A 21,804-nucleotide genomic window follows, 5' to 3' on the forward strand; every position below is an offset into this window, starting at 1 on the left:
CTGCAATACGCCCATCGGCGGTGGCGGCGGCGGGCGTGGTTATGCGGCAATCGCATCATTCGTGACGCGATTAGCCGCCGGCGACTGGCTCCGCCCCCCCGCGCTGTAACCCGCCGGCCGTTCGGAAGCGCCGGCGGGTTACTAGCACCCGGATCGCCGCACGGATAGTGTATAATAGGCTTTGTAATGTATACAAAGCCTATTATACTGGCTGCCTCCTGCCCTGGTGGTCCCAGTGTCCGAGGGACCACCAGGGCAGGCTGCAGCCACCCTAGTCTGCACCAAGCACACTGATCCTGCCCCCCCTTCCCTCTGATCGCCCACAGCACCCCTCAGACCCCCCCCCCTGCCCACCCCCCAGACCCCTGTTTGCACCCAATCACCCCCCTAATCACCCATCAATCACTCCCTGTCACTATCTAAAAACGCTATATTTTTTTTAACCCTAAACTGCCCCTTGCTCCCTCCTGATCACCCCCCCCCACCCCTCAGATTCTCCCCAGACCCCCCCCCCCGTGTACTGTATGCATCTATCCCCCCTGATCACCTGCCAATCACCCATCAATCACCCATCAATCCCCCCCTGTCACTGCTACCCATCAATCAGCCCCTAACCTGCCCCTTGCGGGCAATCTGATCACCCACCCACACCAATAGATCACCCGCAGATCCGACATCAGATCACCTCCCAAGTGCAGTGTTTACATCTGTTCTCTTCTCTATACACCCACTAATCACCCATCAATCACCCCCTATCACCACCTGTCACTGTTACCCATCAGATCAGACCCTAATCTGCCCCTTGCGGGCACCCAATCACCCGCCTACACGCTCAGATTGCCCTCAGACCGTCCCTTATCAATTCGCCAGTGCAATATTTACATCTCTTCTTCCCTGTATTAACCCACTGATCACCTGTCAATCACCCATCAATCACCCCCTGTCACTGCCACCCATCAATCACCCCCTGTCACTGCCACCCATCAATCAGCCCCTAACCTGCCCCTTGCGGGCAATCTGATCACCCACCCACACCAATAGATCGCCCGCAGATCCGATGTCAGATCACCTCCCAAGTGCAGTGTTTACATCTGTTCTCTACCCTAAACACCCACTAATTACCCATCAATCACCCCCTGTCACAGATACCCATAAGATTAGACCCTAATCTGCCCCTAGGGCACCCAATCACCCGCCCACACCCTCAGAATGCCCTTAGACCCCAGCCCTGATCACCTCGCCAGGGCATTGCTTGCATCTATTTCCCCCCTCTAATCACACCTTGAGACACCCATCAATCATCTCCTGTCACCACCTGTCACCCCCTAGCACACCTACCCATCAGATCAGGCCCTAATTTGCCCCGTGTGGGCTCTTGATCACTCGGCCAAACCCTCAGACCCCCTTCCGATCACCTCCCCAGTGCATTGATTGTATCTATTTTCCCCTCTAACCACCCCCTGAGACACCCATCAATCACCTCCTGTCACCCCCCTAGCACTCCTATCCATCAGATCAGGCCCAATACAACCTGTCATCTAAGAGGCCACCCTGCTTATGACTGGTTCCACAAAATTTGCCCCCTCATAGACCACCTGTCATCAAAATTTGCAGATGCTTATACCCCTGAACAGTCATTTTGAGAAATTTGGTTTCCCGACTACTCACGGTTTTGGCCCCGTAAAATGCCAGGGCAGTATAGGAACCCCACAAGTGACCCCATTTTAGAAAAAAGACACCCCAAGGTATTCTGTTAGGTGTATGACGAGTTCATAGAAGATTTTATTTTTTTGTCAACAGTTAGCAGAAATTGATTTTTATTGTTTTTTTCACAAAGTGTCATTTTTCACTAACTTGTGACAAAAAAAAAATCTTCTATGAACTCACCATACTCCTAACGGAATACCTTGGGGTGTCTTCTTTCTAAAATGTGGTCATTTGTGGGGTTCCTATACTGCCCTGGCATTTTAGGGGCCCTAAACCGTGAGGAGTAGTCTTGAAACCAAAAGTCGCAAAATGACCTGTGAAATCCTAAAGGTACTCATTGGACTTTGGGCCCCTTAGCGCAGTTAGGGTGCAAAAAAGTGCCACACATGTGGTACTGCCGTACTCAGGAGAAGTAGTATAATGTGTTTTGGGGTGTATTTTTACACATACCCATGCTGAGTGGGAGAAATATCTCTGTAAATAGACAATTGTGTGTAAAAAAAATCAAAAAATTGTCATTTACGGAGATATTTCTCCCACCCAGCATGGGTATGTGTAAAAATACACCCCAAAACACATTATACTACTTCTCCTGAGTACGGCAATACCACATGTGTGGCACTTTTTTGCAGCCTAACTGCGCTAAGGGGCCCAAAGTCCAATGAGCATCTTTAGGCTTTACAGGGGTGCTTACAATTAGGCACCCCCCAAAATGCCAGGACAGTGAACACACACCACAAATGACACCATTTTGGAAAGTAGACACTTCAAGGTATTCAGAGAGGAGCATAGTGAGTCCGTGGCAGATTTCATTTTTTTTTTGTCGCAAGTTAGAAGAAATGGAAACTTTTTTTTTTTTTGTCACAAAGTGTCATTTTCCGCTAACTTGTGACAAAAAATAAAATCTTCTATGAACACACTATGCCTCTCACTGAATACTTTGGGATGTCTTCTTTCCAAAATGGGGTCATTTGGGGGGTATTTATACTATCCTGGAATTTTAGCACCTCATGAAACATGACAGGGGGTCAGAATAGTCAGAGATGCTTGAAAATAGGAAAATTCACTTTTGGCACCATAGTTTGTAAACGCTATAACTTTTACCCAATCCAATAAACATACACTGAATGTTTGTTTGTTTTTTATCAAAGACACGTAGCAGAATAACTTTCATGCTCAAATGTATAGGAAATTTTACTTTATTTGAAAAATGTCAGCACAGAAAGTTAAAAAAGTAATTTTTTGACAAAATTCATGCCTTTTTTGATTAATGTAATAAAAAGTAAAACTCGCAGCAGCAATTAAATAGCACCAAAAGAAAGCTGTATTAGTGACAAGAAAAGGAGGTAAAATTCATTTAGGTGGTAGGTTGTATGACCGAGCAATAAACCGTGAAAGCTGCAGTGGTCTGAATGGAAAAAAAAGGCTCTGGTCCTTAAAGCCAATGGGTACCGGATTAAAAAATAAAAAGTCAGATACTAACCTAAGGAGAGGGAAGGCTCGGTCCTAATGAGCCTTCCCTTTCCTCTCCCGGTGCCCTCGGTGCTGCGCTGGCTCCCCCGTTCGCGTCCACCGCCGCAGGGACTTCGGAGGTCTTCGGGAGAACTCGGGCTTCCGAAGACGGCCCGCTCCATACTACGTACGCGCGAGTGCGTCATAGAGGGCGCTCGCGCATGCGTAGTTTGGAGCGGCCGCGTCATCAGGAGCCCAAGTGCTCCCGAAGGCTTCCGAAAGCTCCCGAAGGCATGCGGAAGTGGCAGTATTTGACCGAACTGGTCGAATACTGCCCTGGGGGATCCTGCGCGAGACCGGGCACCGGGAGAGGAGGGGGAAGGCTCATTAGGACCGAGAGTGAGTATCTGACTTTTTCTTTTTTAATTCGATAAACATTTACTTTAAGGGGCGAAAAGACTGTGGTCCTCAAGTGGTTAAAGGACAACTGAAGTGAGAGGGGTATGGAGGCTGCCATATTTATTTCCATCTAAGCAATGCCAGTTGCCAGGCCCTCCTGCTGATCCTCTGCCTCTAATACTATTAGCCATAGCCCCTGAACAAGCATGCAGCAGATCAGGTATTTCTGACATTAATGTCAAATCTGACAAGACTAGCTGCATGCTTGTTTCTGGTGTTATTCAGATGCTACTGCAGATTTATAGACTAGCAGTGCTGCCAGGCAACTGGTATTGATTAAAAGAAAATAAATATGGCAACCTCCGTATACCTCTTACTTCAGATCCTGTTTAAAGTGAACTTTAAAGGGGAACTATGGCAAAATATTCAAAATTATAAATATTGCAACCTCCATATACCTCTTACTTTAGTTCCCCTTTAAAGTGAACTTTAAAGGGGAACTATGGCAAAAAAAATTAAAATTAAAAATATGTGCAAACATGCTCGCTACACAGTTTGTTGGCAGTTGGACAGAGCAACTGCCATTCACTAAGTGCTTTTGAAAATAAATAAATCCCTGAGAATCACCCCATGAAGAGATGGACTAGTCCAAAACCTGTCGCTTCTGTCAGATTTCTACTACCTACTGTAAGCGACAGCAACATAGGAGAAAAGTAATTGATGGCTCATTTTACTCTGGATAAAACATACTTCTTATTTGTTTATATTTGCACATATTTTAAATTTTACAATTTTTCGCCATAATGCCCCTTTAAGAGAAAATAAACTGATTAGATGAACAATTGTATCTATCCTCCTACTTCTAAAAATGACATTTTGATATCCCTGTTTTATGTTGTTTAAATTTTAAAAAAGTAGATTTATTGATTTGTCTCAGCTCAATAACAAAGTCTGCCCTGTGTCTCATGGAGCTAAAATATACAAACTATAGACCTTTTTTTTTATCTATCTCCCGTTCTCAGAAACCCAGTTTTCTGCCAAAAAAGTGTCCCTGGGTCCCGACTGGAGAGAAACTGTCAGTTGCATAGCTGGATATTAACACTTTCAGGCAGAAAAAGGAACATAGAATACGCATTTGTATCCTTGCTGCTGTACATACATAAGTCTCTTATCATGTCACATTTCACCTACGTGGTTCTGAAACTTTGGCCTAATTTTAGATAAAACAATAAAGAATCTCATAGGATGATCTAGCTTTTGCGTGTATATGTTCTATAGGGATGTCATCCCCATCTTTCCTGCTGTTGCACTCCAAAGCCATTACAGTATATGGTTTGATCCCATAGTGAGTGTGAGACAACCTGGGTATTGATCATCAGAGTCCTGTGTGTGTGTGTGTGTGTGTGTGTGTGTGTGTGTGTGTGTGTGTGTGTGTGTATATATATATGTGTGTGTGTGTGTGTGTGTGTGTGTATATGTGTGTGTGTATATGTGTGTGTGTGTGTGTGTGTGTGTGTGTGTGTGTGTGTGTGTGTGTGTGTGTGTGTGTGTGTGTGTGTGTGTGTGTCTTCTGGGTTGAGGAGACGTTTCTAATGGAGTTTACTCTTCTGGGTTGAGGAGGCGTTTCTAATGGAGTTTACTCTTCTGCTTTTTCACCTGTAATGACTCAAATCTATCACAAAACAGGTGGGATTTGAATATCTGGGAACTAGAGCTAGATCATCCACATGCCAGTTATGCAGATGCCTAGGGCCTGACGGTTGACTAGTGCTCAAACGTCTAGCTTTTCTAATGCTTTTCCTTGTTTCTCTGTTATTTGGTTTTACCACTCTAGTTTTCATTAGCCTGATGTCTAAATGTTTATATATTTGGACTTTTTACAGAGACACCTTTTGATCCCACCAAACTGCTGAGCCTGGCTGTCTCCAATGTGATCTGCTCGGTTGTATTTGGAGAGCGATTTGACTATGAAGACCAGAAGTTTCAGACTTTGCTTGGCTTGCTGGAAGAAGTATTTTTGTTCATGTCCTCAGTCTGGGGCTTTGTGAGTTGACAGGACAACTGTGGTCCATTAGGTGTTTTCCAAAATCAAACAAACAAGCATGTCGCCATTTTAAAGTGTTATCGAGGCGGAGGTCTCCAGTGTCCATCTAAGATTGGCTACAACCATTAAATACTATGTGGTAGCCGATCGGCTACTGGCTGCATCAAGTGCCCAAATTACTGCCTGGGCATCCTGTTACCATAAATTAACACTGGCATGATCTATTAGACACCTGCCGATTGTGGCACCCCATTGACCTGATCCACTTTACAGGTTATTTTTTTCGTCAAAAATTAACCTGGCCCACTCAATTACATTTTTCTCCCAAGTTTTCTCCTAGGAGATACATTTTTATCTTTCATTTAAAATAATTTTTCAGCACTTTACAACTGAAGAAATACAAAAAAAAGAGATGAAAATGTACTATCAAAATTATTTTGAGTATTTTCTTATTCCTGGTGGTTTAAACGGCATTTTATTGATAAGCTATGAAAATATCACCTAGAAGAAAACTCAGGAGAAAAGTTAGTTGAATATGGGCCCCTGGCCTATCTGTAGTTCACTTTTTTTACCTGAGTTTTCTCCAAAGTGATATTTTCACAGCTTGTAAATAAAAAGCATTTTAAATCACCAGCCAGCAAGAAAATACTCCCCAAAAAATGTGATAGTATTTTTTTCAATTGCCGTTTGGTACTTTTTCAATTGGGAAATGCTGAAATTGAAAAGTTATTTTAAATACAATACTAAAAATTATCTCCTAGGAGAAAACCCAGGAGAAAATGTTAATTGCATATGGACCCTTTTCTCTAAAATATTGTAAAATTTCCACTTCTCTTAAGTACCAAAGGAAGAAAGTAAAAACACACCATAGAAAGGAAACCCGTAATGTCTCAAAAAAAAGTGTTTCACTTACCTGGGGCTTCTGCCAGCCTCCCTGTGCCCGCGCCGTCTCTGAACAATCCTACCGCTCCCCCATCGCGGCTCAGTTTCGTTACCACTGACTTTCAAGTCGACGGCCACTGCGCGGCCCTGGCTACGTGCGTCCTCGTTTGCGCTCCTGTCGCCAGGAGCATCCTGCGCTGGCGCAGTGCAAGAAAACCTCTTACTCCACTAGCACAGGACACTCCCGGCAAGGGGAATACAAATGAGGATCCATGCGGCCAGGGCCACGAAGGCGCAGTGGATTGCAACTTGCAGTAATTAAACTGAGCCTCAGTGGGGGACTGCTAAAGGGGATTGTCACTTTAGCAGACTGAACTAGTGAACTTGTATATTGTAATGTCATCTGAGAAGGGATTGATGTTGTCCCTTAAAGTTGTCTCAGGTTTTATACTCCCCTGGGGCTTCCTCCATCCCCCTTGAGGCTGCTTTGTTTCTTGCCGTCTCCCCGGGCTGTTCCTGTCCCCCGCTGGACGGCCTGGTACTCTGGCTAAGCTGCATTTCGTTACGCATGGACCCGAGTGGCCTCAAGGGGGCTGGAGGAAGCCCAGGTAAGTATAAAACCAGAGAAGACTTTTGTTTTAGGTTTCCTTTAAAAGGTGCAACATCAATTTTAAAAAATGATTCAGGCTTCATTTGGTTGTAAAGGCCCCTTTTCCCCATCTCTGCTCACATCATCCTACAAGACTATGCTGTTTAGCCTCCGTCGGGAACACATAGCAAGGATCAGAGTGTCTGGCATGCAGAGCTGTGAACAGGAAAGCTGCTGTGGATTATATTCTGGAAAATGTCCCGTTCTGCGTTAACATTTGCATGCACTTGCAATCTATTGCTCATAATTTAAAGATTACAGCTGCTGCTTTATCTCCCCGTCTTCTTCCTGGCTGGTAAAAAGTGTCTTTTTATGTTTGCAGCTCCTCTATTTGTTTCCAAAAACCATGGAAAGCCTTCCTGGACCTCATCAGAAGATATTTAAATTCCTTGACAAGCTGAGAGAGTTTATTGCAGAGTCTGTGGAAAGTCATAAACAAACTCTTGATGCGAACTGTCCTCGGGACCTCATTGACTGCTTCCTAGTGAAGATGGAGGAGGTGACATATAGTACTTGTGCTGCTTACTTTTACTGTGCAACTTATTATACCGTGTCTCTCACTTTTCTTTGCAGCTTTCATTTTCAACTTACATGCTTGTTTTACCACATCCCATACATGACATCAAAAGCTCATCTGGTATACCTAAAAAATATGGTTAGAAAACTTCAAGCACACCTGAACCAGGATAAAAATATTGATTTTACTTTCCTAGGGCTTCTCTCAGCCCTTGTAGTTGGAGTCAGTGTCTTCTGGGTACTCTCTTTTGTGCCGCTGTGACCCTAATTAAAGTCTACGATCTAGCTACGTTGCCCACTACAGTGCATGTGCTGTACCGGCTGCGCGCCTCTTCAACCATGGCTGGTAGAGCTCTACCAGGCACATGCGGGGGGGGGGGGGATGGGCTCTGGGTGCCCAAGCACTCCCCTCTTTAAATCCCCATAAAAAGGCCCCTTTGGCTGTAAAAACAAAAAACAAAACAAAGCTCTGCCTCTGGCCGTGATGATCTCCTCTCCTTCCTGTGGGAATCCCTGGCCACACCCACAGGAAGCTCCTACCCATCTGGGACACTTTGGAGTACAGGGGTGCCATACAGGAATCCTAGTGTAACCATCCCCACAGCTGTGTGGGAGCAGGTAGTGAGTGTCTCTCTGACAGCAGTGACCTCTCCCTCCCCCAGCATCCACAGTGACCTCTCCCTTAACCTTGCACCCACAGGGACCTCTCCTTTCACCTAGGACCCATACTGACCTCTACCTCCCCAGCACCTACATTGACTTTTACCTCCACCAGCAGCACCCTTCCTGTCCCCAGCAGTACCTTTCCTGTTCCCAGCAGCACCCTTCCTGTCCCCAGGAGCACCCATAGAGACTTCCTCCAGCACCTAAACTGACCTCTCCCTTCCCCAGCACCCCCAATGACTTCCCCTTCCTGCAGCACCCACACTGACCTCTACTTCTCCCAACATCCACCCCTTCCCCATAGCTGGCACCCAGTACACACGCTCACATGACCTCAAGTACCTGCATCCAAGCCTGACATTGCACCCAGTACTCACACCTGCACACAGCCTCCACATGGTCCTCTCTATCTGCACCAAGCACCCACTTAACCAGTACACGCACCCATAGTTTCTGCATTCAAAACCCATGTGACGCCCAAAGCCCACCAATAGCCAGCATCCAGTGAAGACATGGCGCCAAGTATTCGCACCCATGTCACACCCAGTACCTGCACCCAGCACCCACATGACATCCAGTACATGCACCCAGATCTCACCATGGCACTAAGTACCTGCAAAAAACACCCGCATGACACTCGATACCTACCCATAGCCAGAAACCACATGACACTCTGTACCCACACCCAGAACCCAGAACCCACGTGGCACCCAGCATCTGCATTCAGCAACCACATGACAACCAATACCCCCAGCCAAAAACGAGGAGGGGGTCGTGCTGGGGAGGGGGGGGGGTTGGGGGGGTTGCGAGGCCCCTTTTTAAAATTTGAGCAGCCCTACTTCCCCTAAACACAAGCAACACTAGAGCCTGTGAACTGCAAAACTGCTTATGTTCACTATACTGTATACCCTACATGGAAACTTTGCTATCATTTTGTAATTTTGTCCCACAGGAAAAAGACAACCCAAACACTGAATTCCACTTTGATAATTTATTTGGGACCATCACTGATCTCTTCATTGCTGGAACAGAAACTACAAGCATGACCATGAAATACAGTTTCCTGATAATTCTGAAATATCCTGAGGTGGAAAGTAAGTACTGTGTGACCTACACTGCATAGAGGAAAACTGATTATGTGCTTACATTAACCACTTAACAACCAGCCCATTTTTCAATGATCTGTGCTGGGTGGGCTCTTCCGCCCCCAGCACAGATCAGGTGGCAAGCAGGGCGATCAGACTCCCTCCCCTTTTTTTCCCACTAGGGGGATGTCTTGTTGGGGGGTCTGATCGCCGCCGGATCCATCCTGTACCGCCTCAGATAGGCTTCAGCCTATCAGATGGCAGCGATCCCCAGCCAATCAGAGGCCGGGGATCGCCGATCTCCTTTACAGCGCTGCTGTGACAGCAGTGCCGTAAAATGTAAACACCGGGGATTACGTCCCCGGGTGTTTACATTTAGCCTGCGAGCCGCGATCAGAGGCTCGCAGGCTGTTCACGGAGCCCCCCTCCGTGAACTGACAGGAAATGTTTCCATAGAAAAACAGGTGCGACCAGCCGCCGCCGATAAGCGTTGGCTGGTCGTTAAGTGGTTAAAGAGGCATTGTAGTGACACACAGTAGAATGCAGAAAATGATTCACAATACCGACTTTTATAAATTCTTGGTTTTACCATCATTCAGAAACACTTACTGTATATGCTGTATATTGGTATGTACGCCCTAACAGTGCTGCTTAGCCTAGGCTGTTTACCTATGCAGAATTCCCCTCCCAGAATATTCTGGAGCACCAGGTATTATTTGAACTGGCTCTGGAATTCTCAGAAACAAACATTCTGCAGAGCTGCACCTGACAGGACTAAAGATGATGCCACCTGTGATAAATTTCAGAATGTAAATCAGGGTGAGGAAAGATATTTTACAATGGGCAAACACTTACTAAATACCATGTATTTTTGGACCATAAGATGCACTACTTCTCCACACAAGATGAAGAGAAAAGGTGTGTCTTTTTTAGAAGGGCAACCAAAACCTCTAGAAAATCAAATACTGAAAAGTATTTGCTACTCAGGCACCACATTTTCAATAAAAATATTATTTGATTGTTTAAATCGGACAAGGACACTTGAAGTGAGAGGGATATGGAGGCTGCCATATTTATTTCCTTTTAAACAATACCAGTTGCCTGGCGTCCTGCTGATCTTTCATGCATAAGTAGTGTCTGAATCAAGCATGTGGTTAATCTAGTCACACTTTAGTCAGACTTCTGCGATCGCATGCGCTTTTACACATCTGAGATTTTACGCAATTGAGGCAATTTTTACAGCGATTTTAATGCAAGTGAATGGGAGCGATTTTTTTAAAAAGCGCTGAGAAAGTGCTGATCAATCGCAAATGCTCAGAAAAATGCTTATAGGCCTAGTGCACACCGGAGCATTTCTGCTGCGGTTTGCGATCTGCTTGCGGGTGCGGATCCGCTAGGGTAATGTATTTCAATGGGCTGGTGCACTCCAGAGCGGGAGGCGTTTTGCAGAAACGCATACTCCCGGGCTGCTGCAGATTTTGGCTTGCGTATGCGTTTCTGCCTCAATGTTAAGTATAGGAAAAACGCAAACCGCTCTGAAAAACGGCACTTCAGAGCGGTTTGCCAGGCGTTTTTTGTTACAGTAGCTGTTCAGTAACAGCTTTACTGTAACAATACATGAAATCTACTATACCAAAACTGCTACACAAAACCGCAAAATGCTAGCTGAAACGCTGCAGAAAAATAAGAAAAAGCGTTTCAAAATCTGCTAGCATTTTGCGGATCTGTTAGCGGTTTTTTGGTGTGCACTAGGCCTTTGTGTGTCTGAGCCCTCAAGAAAACCTGTGATGTATACAAGAGAGACAAACAGATACTTACCTCAGCAGATGCCTCCCCAATCTCCCTCTGCCTCACCGTTTCAGCGCCGAGACCCTGGAAGCTTTGGCCTATGCACTGGCTGTTGCCCAGAGTAGAGTACAGATAGTGAGCAGGCTACAGGTGGCTGCCAGCCCTCCCACCCACCATGGCTTATGGGTTTCCAACTCGCATAAAAAGTATAGACAAAGAGTGCACACCAATATACTGTCTGATACATAACCAACAATCTTCAAAGCGGTGCAACATCCGGTAAAAGATGGATTCAATTAGTGGTCCACAATGAGAGCAAAGAGACCAGGAGCAACTCACTTGTATCGTATAAAACTTGCAATACTTTACTTCAAAATCTTCTTAAGGCTCCCTGCACACTGCAAATCCGTTTTCCGATTCCGTTTCCGATTCCGTTTCCGATTCCGATTCCGTTTCCGATTTTCTTTGAATACATTCAACAGAAAAACGGATCAAAAAACGCAGCATGCAGTTAAGATTAAAAATCTGAATCGGAATCGGATGTAAAAACAGATTAAAAATCTGAATCTGAATCTGATTTGCTTGCAGTGTGCAAGAGGCCTAAAACATGGCAGCAATAAAAAAAGAACAAAATACTTATCATATCCACAGGGCTTAACTGCAGCATAGTAAGAGAGGTCAGCGGAAGGTGCGGAGGAATCACGGTCAATGATTGTTTCACCCACCCCGCCATTGGGGCTTTATCTGCTGACCTCTCTTACTATGCTGCAGTTAAGCCTTGTGGATATGATAAGTATTTTGTTCTTTTTTATTGCTGCCATGTTTTAAGAAGATTTTGAAGTAAAGTATTGCAAGTTTTATACGATACAAGTGAGTTGCTCCTGGTCTCTTTGCTCTCATTGGGCTTGATTCACAAAAGAGTGCTAACTGTTAGCCCGGCCGTTTTCGTGCAAATTTTCCCACTAAATCGATATCGTTTTCGTGCGAAAATTCGCGTTTGCACACGAAAACGCTATCATTTCGCGCGAAAATTCGCGAGCACCCGCAAAGCGAAAATTTGCGCGAAAACGGCCGTGCTAACAGTTAGCACTCTTTTGTGAATCAAGCTCATTGTGACATATGATGTATGTTCCTGTCCACTTTCCCCTATAGCCAGATACAAAATACTACAGAGGTCAAAAAACAGGTTTACTGTAATGAAGATCTATTATCTTTTGGGTTTACTATACCAGACATTACTCCCATATACATATGCCACTTGGCAGGGACCTGGACATTTTATTATGTATTTATAGTGTCAACTTATTCCACAGAGCTGTACAGAGTGTAATGTCTTGTCACTAAGTGTCCCTCAGAGAGGCTCACAATCTAATCCCTACCATAGACATATGTCCATTATAGTCTAGGGCCAATTTTTAGGGGGAAGCCAATTAACTTATGTTCTGTATGTTTTTGGGTTGTGGGAGGGAACCAGAGTGCCTGGAGAAAACCTATGCAGACACAGCAGAACACACATACTCCATGCAGATAGTGTCCTGGTTGTGATATCAACCAGGGACCCAGCGCTGCAAGGCGGGAATGCTATCCACTATGCCACCGTGCTGAAATTTATTTTGCTAACCTAAGTTCTACTTTATCGCCGTTCACCATAACAAGATTATACTGTATTTTACTGTACACTGTATTATACTATATTATCTCTTGAGAGGGATTACTGCAAAAAGTGACACTCCTCCTTTTTTAGCTTGAATGAAGAGAGGAGCAAACAGCCCAAGGTATTCTTCATAGAATTTATTAAATTGGACATTGTGGCAAAGACATAAACTATTAATATTAATGGTACCCAAGTTTACTTATCTGTTCAGTACTTTATTGTGAAAATGAGCATACATCTTCTGTGATGTTATAACCAGTTCTCCCTTGATCATTAAGGGAAGATCCACGAAGAGCTGGACCATGTCATTGGCCAGAGTCGGTGCCCTTCAGTGGAAGATCGTGTCCATTTGCCGTACACAGATGCCGTTGTTCATGAAATTCAGCGAGTTGCCGACGTCGCCCCTATAACCTTGCCTCATGGAGTCAGCCAGGACATCACATTCCGGGGATACAACATCCCTAAGGTCAGCTTGTTTTGTCTTGTTTGTCTACAGTCATGGCCAAAATTTTGAGAATGGCACAAATACTGGTTTTCACAAAGTTTGCTGCTTCAGTTTTTATGATGGCAATTTTCATATACTCCAGAATGTTATGAAGAGTGATCAGATGAAATGCAATGTCCTTCTTTACCATGAAAATAAATTTAATTCCTCCAACAAACATTCCCATTGCACTGCTTTGGTCTGGGGTAAAGCCATTTTCTCTGATTAAGCTCTTTTCTGAATGTTTGGGGCATCTGATAAAATTATTTTCTGGAGAAGAAAAGGTGAGTGCTACCATCAGTCCTATCTCAAGTCAACGGTGAAACATCCTGAGACCATTCTTGTGTGGGGCTGCTTCTCATCCAAGGAAGTGGGATCACTCACAATTTTACCTAAGCCAGAGCCATGAATAAAGAATGGTACCAAAACATCCTTCAACAGAAGAGGCGCTTAACTTGAATCCTTGTGCAGATTGTTTGATACTCCTCCCTATATTGCCTGATGAAGTGGGGTTGAACCTGCGAAACGCATTGCATTTCTTTTTGGAGTTCCTAATAAATGTGTTTGACTGTCTGAATCGCAGTCGTTGTCGTGTCTGCTTGAGGGAGGTAAGACCACCACTTCCTCCTTCAATGTTGCCATTTAAGTTGGTTTTTAAGCTCATTTAATCTAATCTTATACTTTTGGCGCCTCTGTTCATTGTATACAATTTTGAGTCCACCCTTGGTGGAGGGTTGCTACCCTTTCTTCCTGTCTACAGAGAGCGACTTCTTAATCCTGAGTGGGGTCAGAACAATCTCCCCACCTGCCTTTACAGTGGTTGCCTGCTGGTGACCCTGACTTGTGAGTATCTAGCAATACAAACTTATTGCCACCTTGTCCAGTACGAATTGCACTATTGGGGCTCTTGGTGTTCCCTGTTTTTATCCTTCAACAGCAATTTCTTCCAACCATACAAGAACAATAAGGTGAAGAACAATTCCTTTTCCAACATTATGGCACACCGTGCCTTAAGGCAAAAGTGATAACTATGTGGCTTGAAGCAGGTAGTTTCGGTGCTCAACGCTGAGTGCCAAAGCTGGGCACCGCAATAGCACTAATGCTATAGTGCAAACCCCACGCAAGGGTAATTTGGGGTTCTCCAAATTACTTCTCCCTCTGAGTTGCTACGACTCGGAGGGGGAATAGTATTTAATGCTGCTGGGGATTTGAGCGGCAGCAGGGTGAAACATTTGGCTCACCCTGCGCCCAACTCACCGGCAGCATGCTAATACGTATCATGCACGTGGTTCAGGGAACAAAACATTGACATTTTGAGTCCTTGGCCAGGAAACTCCTCAGATCTTAATTCAATTGAGAACTTGTAATCAATGCTGAAGAGGTGGGTGTACAAACAGAAACCCCACACATTCTGACAAACTCCAAGCACTGATTAAGAAAGAATGTCGTCAGACAACAGAAGTTGATTGACAGCTTGTCAGGGTTAATTGCAGAGGTCTTGAAAAAGAAGGGCCAACACTGCAAATATTGACTCTTTGAATAAACTTGATGTAATTGTCAATTAAAGCCTTTAAAAACGTATGAAATTATTGTAATTATACTTCAATACAAATGACAAAAAGATCTAAAAACACTAAAGCAGCAACCTTTGTGAAAACCAGTATTTGTGCTATTCTCAAAACCTATGAGCTTGCTGGTTAGTCTGTGCCTCTCGGATTCACAAGCCCTACTCCATAGAGCCAAATTAATCCATGCCATGCACTGATGAGGATCAAACAATCCGAAACAGTCTGTATGCATGTTGGATTATTATGGCTCTGTACAAATTAACAAGCTGACACATCATTGCATTCCAGCGGTTCTGGAGGTGTGTTTAGCTTCTAAGGGTACAATGGTTAATTTGCATATATTCAGCAGTGTTGCTCTGGGAGACATCTCATGCTCACTCCAACCTGAATTATCACAAATTCTTTCTGTTTTAGGAAAGCAAATTTTTGTTTTTCTTAACATCTTAGTAAGGGGGCTTTTAGGACCATTGTAGTCCCTTACACACTCCAATGAGTTCTAGGTCACCATGAGCCTGCTGGTTAGTCTGTGCCTCTCAAAACCTATGACAAGAAAAAATATCTAATTTGCTCTACCTAATAAACATAACAAAAATAAATATATCAAGATGGTTTTTGTACAAAAATATCAAGTTGGTGAAGTTTTCAACTACTGCTCTTGCCTGAACGCGAGCCTCCTTAGAAAAACAAGAGTGAAAGAAACCGAGAGCCCCTTCTGGTGTAGTAATTTTTACAAAAATGGAATTATAGTGGAATAAAAGTTATACTCACAAGTCAGGGTTACCACATAGGCAACCACTGAGACAGCAGGTGGGGAGAATTGTCACCTGACCCCACTCAGGTTTAAAAAGTCGCTCTCTATAGGTAGGAAGAAATGGGGATACACCCCTCCACCAAGGGTGGACTAAGATATTGAATAACAAGGATAATAGAGGCGCCAAACAAGTATAAAATAGGTTAACAACCGTCTAAAAGGAGGGAAATGGGTGGATTCACTTCCCCCAGATACACAAATGACCAGGCTAATTCAGCCGTAAGACCTATAAATGTATTTATTAAAACAATTCTCCAATAGTGATGCAACGCGTTTCACAGGCCAACATCCCACTTCATCAGGCAATATAATAAGGAGAACACACATCCAGGTCAATATATAGCCAGAGCGCGAGCCTCCTTGATCATGCTCCCGTAGTCAGAGAAGCGTTCTGTGCCTGTGCAGTTACACGTCTTTACTAAACAGGTGCATCACACCGCCAGCCACAGAAGCACAATTGAGGAGGCGCACAACCATGCACAGTAGCCACTGGGTTTGTAGACTTTAATTTGGTTGCAGCTGCTCATCGGATTGAACTGGACTGGGAAGACACCGAGGGAGCTGACAACTTACAGGTGCCTGGAAGAAGCCCCAGGTAAGGGAAAATCCTATGGGTCCTCTTATTTGAGGTATACTTTAACTAACAATGAACATTCTAAGAGATTGAACTAAGGCTTTATCACATGTGTAGATACAGTAAGTGTTTATTTTTATAGTGTGCATTTTTTTCATTTCTAGGGTACATTGGTGTTCCAGTTGCTGACATCAGTCTTGAAGGACCCCAAATATTTTAGGAATCCCCAGCAGTTTGACCCCACACACTTCTTAAATGAGAATGGTGGATTCCAAAAAAATGAAGCCTTCCTGCCTTTCTCACTAGGTAATGTCTATAAGTAGTTCAAGTGTAACATACCAATGTAGTGTGTCTTGACAGACTTGAGATTATGCATCCAAAATAAACCAAGGTCTGCATTACACAGAGTATACTTTAGATGTGTGCACAGATATTCATTGCATCACACAAGATCAACAGAATAGGATGAAGAAGCAATGATTGTCCTATGGGGCTATCACGTTGTACGTAAGTGCGATGCTGTCAGTATAACGCAAATAGGTATGGCTGGCAATGCCAACTTCCGATTCCAATGGAATGCCGCAATCCCAGAAGTGTCTTTCTGATTTCTGAGTAAATCGTAATTTCCGATTTCCGTAGACATGCATTACACCTTTCTGTTGAAAGTGTGAGTGGATCCTAAGTTTTTGCAAGATTAATGAATTAAAAAACTGGACAACCCAATCTGTTGGATGGCTGTGGAAGTTCACTATAATCCAAGCATACAATGCCCCCAACCGATGAAAAAAACCTATAGGAGGAATTCCCAACGGTCTTCTCACATTCCTGGAACATGTGGTCTCTGTTTCATGGGGCTGCCATCTTGCTTTCTGAAAGTAACATTACTTGCATAGCTCATGATTCTAATGCTAAAAAGTTTATTTCTGCTTCTAAACTCCCTTGAGATAAACATGTGTACATAACACATTCATATCCCAGTTAAACAATACACCAGCATTGTCAACAGTCACAACCTTCCAGTATGAACAATTGACAGTTACTTTAAACAGTAATTATAGGTGTGGGTTGAATTGTGTTTGTAAAGGAAAATCACTAATTGCTTTTGTTTGCCGTTCAGGCACACTTTATGGTGCACCTGCGATAAAAAATAAGAAAATAAAAATATACACACCTGGGGCTTCCTCCAGCCACTTTAGGCTAATTGGTCCCTCACTGTCCTCACCAGCCTATATCCTCCAGTAGATGCTCCGTTATCTTCACCAGTCCAGTCTCACGCACTCCACCGTCGTGCTCCTGCAGCTGGGAGCGCGATGGGGCATGTGCAGCCAGGGTACACATGTGCAGTACACACTGACTGCCAAGAACAACGGCATTCACAGGGGGATCTAGGCAGTGGACGAGGACGGCAAGGGACCAATTAGCCTGGAGGGAGCTGGAGGAAGCCCCAGGTATATTTTTTTTCTTATCGTTCATCTCAGGTCACATTACCCATATTTTGTAGACTTGTATAATTACATTTAGGTCTGTATTGCCATTCACAGGAAAAAGGAGCTGCATTGGAGAAGGTATGGCACGCATGGAAATTTTCCTTTTCTTGACCACTATACTGCAGAGGTTTAACCTGAAATCCACAGTGTGCCCTGAAGAGCTTGAAATCACCCCCGAACCAAACAAACATGGATCAGTAGCCAGAACATACCAGCTGTATGTCACTCCCAGATGAATGGTTCATTGGAATCCAGGACTCTGATATCACCACTGACCTCTCATTATTCCAGGACTCTGATGTCACCACTACCCCCTCATTGTTCCAGGACTCTGATGTCACCACTGACCTCTCATTGTTCCAGGACTCTGATATCACCACTGACCTCTCGTTATTCCAGGACTCCGATATCCCCACTGACCTCTCATAGATGCAAAATGGAGTCTGGATTACCCAGCATCCTTAAGAACAAGTACGTCAACCATTTCAGCCCGCGGGGATTTTTCACCTTATGCATCGGAGCAATTTTCACCTCCCATTCATTCGCTAACTACTTTATCACTAATCGCAATTTATTGATCTATATCTTGTTTTTTCTGCCACTAATTGGGCTTTCTGTGGGTGGTACATTTTGCTAAGAGTCACTTTACTGTAAATGCATTTTAACAGGATTAATAAGAAAAAAAAATGGAAAAAAATCATTATTACTCAGTTTTCAGCCATTATAGCTTTAAAATAATCCACGCTACCGTAATTAAAACCTACCGTATATACTCACATATAAGCCGACCCGCATAAAAGGCGACCCCCCAACTTTTACCTGAAAAAACAGGGGAAAATGATTGACCCCCATATAAGCCGGGGGTAGGAAATGCTGGCCGCCTTATTCCCCTAGTGTGTCCCAGTATAGCTAGTAAAGTGCCCAGTATGGGTAGGTAGTGCCCCAGTATAGCTAGTATAGTGCCCAGTATAGCTAGTATAGTGCTCAGTTTAGCTAGTATAGTGCTCAGTATAGCTAGTATAGTGCCCCAGTTTAGCTAGTATAGTGCTCAGTATAGCTAGTATAGTGCTCAGTATAGCTAGTATAGTGCCCCAGTTTAGCTAGTTTAGTGCTCAGTATAGCTAGTATAGTGCCCCAGTTTAGCTAGTATAGTGCTCAGTATAGTTAGTATAGTGCCCCAGTTTAGCTAGTATAGTGCTCAGTATAGCTAGTATAGTGCCCCAGTTTAGCTAGTATAGTGCTCAGTATAGCTAGTATAGTGCCCCAGTTTAGCTAGTATAGTGCTCAGTATAGCTAGTATAGTGCCCCAGTTTAGCTAGTATAGTGCTCAGTATAGCTAGTAAAGAGCTCAGTATAGCTAGTATAGTGCTCAGTATAGCTAGTATAGTGCCCAGTATAGCTAGTATAGTGCCCAGTATAGCTAGTATAGTGCCCCAGTTTAGCTAGTATAGTGCTCAGTATAGTTAGTATAATGCTCAGTATTGCTAGTATAGTGCCCCAGTTTAGCTAGTATACAGTGGCGTAGCTAAGGAGCTGTGGGCCCCGATGCAAGTTTTACATGGGGCCCCCCCAAGCACTCTATACATAACAATGGATACGGCGCACCAAAACCTGCCAATGGCAACCACAGTGTCTGAGGTGCAAGAAAAGGATGGGGAACAGTGTGTTATTGATTACCACTATTCAATGTATCTATAGAAATGATTATTATGAGCACAGGACCAATAGAAAGCTAATACTGCAGTTGAGGGAGGGCCCTTCGGGGCCCCTCTGGCCCAAGGGCCCCGATGCGGTCGCTACCGCTGCAACCCCTATTGCTACGCCCCTGCTAGTATAGTGCTCAGTATAGCTAGTATAGTGCCCAGTGTAGTGCCCTGCCCCGCACGCTCCCTCCCTCCCTCCGCGGCCGCTGCTGCTGCTGCTATTACCTGCTTTAGGCAGCGGCCGCTTCCTAATCTGGGTTCCCCTCTTCATCCTGCGGACTCCGTAACTGTATCACAGCAGCGCGCCCGGCGCTGCTGCTGTGACGATGCAGGGGCCAGGAAAGAGCGGTTCCCCTGGTAACGGCGATGGGTCAAAAATTCGGCTTGTATGCGAGTATATACGGTATGTATTTTATTTGCCAATATTTTATTTGGAAATAAAGGTGCATTGTTTCCGTTTTGCGCCCATCACTACAGTGGTGTGAAAAACTATTTGCCCCCTTCCTGATTTCTTATTCTTTTGCATGTTTGTCACACTTAAATGTTTCTGCTCATCAAAAACTGTTAACTATTAGTCAAAGATAACATAATTGAACACAAAATGCAGTTTTAAATGATGGTTTTTATTATTTAGTGAGAAAAAAAACTCAAAACTTACATGGCCCTGTGTGAAAAAGAAATTGCCCCCTGAACCTAATAACTGGTTGGGCCACCCTTAGCAGCAATAACTGCAATCAAGCGTTTGCAATAACTTGCAACAAGTCTTTTACAGCGCTCTGGAGAAATTTTGGCCCACTCATCTTTGCAGAATTGTTGTAATTCAGCTTTATTTGAGGGTTTTCTAGCACAAACCGCCTTTTTAACGTCATGCCACAACATCTCAATAGGATTCAAGTCAGGACTTTGACTAGGCCACTCCAAAGTCCTCATTTTGTTTTTCTTCAGCCATACAGAGGTGAATTTGCTGGTGTGTTTTGGGTCATTGTCCTGCTGCAGCACCCAAGATCGCTTCAGCTTGAGTTGACGAACAGATGGCCGGACATTCTCCTTCAGGATTTTTTGGTAGACAATAGAATTCATGGTTCCATCTATCACAGCAAGGCTTCCAGGTCCTGAAGCAGCAAAACAACCCCAGACCATCACACTACCACCACCATATTTTACTGTTGGTATGATGTTCTTTTGCTAAAATGCTGTGTTACTTCTATGCCAGATGTAACGGGACACACGCACCTTCCAAAAAGTTCAACTTGTGTCTCTTCGGTCCACAAGGTATTTTCCCAAAAGTCTTGGCAATCATTGAGATGTTTTTAGCAAAATTGAGACGAGCCTTAATGTTCTTTTTGCTTAAAAGTGGTTTGCACCTTGGATATCTGCCATGCAGGCCGTTTTTGCCCAGTCTCTTTCTTATGGTGGAGTGGTGAACACTGACCTTAATTGAGGCAAGTGAGGCCTGCAGTTCTTTCGATGTTGTCCTAGGGTCTTTTGTGGCCTCTCGGATGAGTTTTCTCTGAGCTCTTGGGGTAATTTTGGTCGGCCGGCCACTCCTGGGAAGGTTCATCACTGTTCCATGTTTTTGCCATTTGTGGATAATGGCTCTCACTGTGGTTCGCTGGAGTCCCAAAGCTTTAGAAATGGTTTTGTAACCTTTACCAGACTGATAGATCTCAATTACAGTACTTTTGTTCTCATTTGTTCCTGAATTTCTTTGGATCTTGGCATGATGTCTAGCTTTTGAGGTGCTTTTGGTCTACTTCTCTGTGTCAGATAGCTCCTGTTTAAGTGATTTCTTGAATGAAACAGGTGTGGCAGTAATCAGCCCTGGGGGGTGACTACAGAAATTGAACTCAGGTGTGATAAACCACAGTTAAGTTATTTTTTAACAAGGGGGGGGCAATTACTTTTTCACACAGGGCCATGTAGATTTGGAGTTTTTTTTCTCACTAAATAATAAAAACTATCATTTAAAACTGCATTTTGTGTTCAATTATGTTATCTTTGACTAATAGTTAACGGTTTTTGATGAGCAGAAACATTTAAGTGTGACAAACATGCAAAAGAATAAGAAATCAGGAAGGGGGCAAATAGTTTTTCACACCACTGTATTTACAAGGTTATAATTTAAAAAATGTTTGTAGTATACCCCCTTAAAATGCATATTTAAAAAATTCAGACCCTTAGGTAACTATTTATGTCTTTTTTTTTTTTTATTGTAATTTTTTTTTTTTTGCTATTAAAAAATTTATTTGGGGAATATTTTGGTGTGGGACATAAACAATTATTTTTTATTGTTGTTAGATATGTTAATTGTAATGTAAAAAATGTTTAGATGTAGTTT

At 43.8% G+C, this 21,804-nt stretch overlaps 2 protein-coding genes across 5 annotated transcripts in view; one reads left to right on the plus strand and one right to left on the minus strand.

Annotated features, from left to right (window-relative positions):
* The window catches only part of LOC137529005 (cytochrome P450 2C8-like), a 190,139-nt gene that overhangs the window by 146,248 nt on the left and 22,087 nt on the right, over positions 1-21,804 (minus strand). The window lies entirely within an intron of this gene.
* The window catches only part of LOC137529004 (cytochrome P450 2G1-like), an 86,779-nt gene that overhangs the window by 56,593 nt on the left and 8,382 nt on the right, over positions 1-21,804 (plus strand). For 2 of the 4 annotated variants that reach the window (XR_011023542.1, XR_011023543.1), the window contains exons 5-10: positions 5,442-5,602; positions 7,456-7,632; positions 9,265-9,406; positions 13,118-13,305; positions 16,441-16,582; positions 17,818-18,234. Coding sequence is in view for 1 of the 4 variants with exons in the window: in XM_068250861.1 (XP_068106962.1) it covers positions 5,442-5,602; positions 7,456-7,632; positions 9,265-9,406; positions 13,118-13,305; positions 16,441-16,582; positions 17,818-17,999 (992 nt within the window). In the remaining 3 variants the exon portion in view is untranslated. Of the gene's footprint in view, positions 1-5,441; positions 5,603-7,455; positions 7,633-9,264; positions 9,407-13,117; positions 13,306-16,128; positions 16,298-16,440; positions 16,583-17,817; positions 19,988-21,804 lie in introns of those variants that run through there. The other 2 variants (XR_011023544.1, XM_068250861.1) reach the window with 2 other exon arrangements.

The sequence above is a fragment of the Hyperolius riggenbachi genome, chromosome 8, assembly GCF_040937935.1.
Source record: "Hyperolius riggenbachi isolate aHypRig1 chromosome 8, aHypRig1.pri, whole genome shotgun sequence".
In the NCBI taxonomy this organism is placed as follows: Eukaryota; Metazoa; Chordata; class Amphibia; order Anura; family Hyperoliidae; genus Hyperolius; species Hyperolius riggenbachi.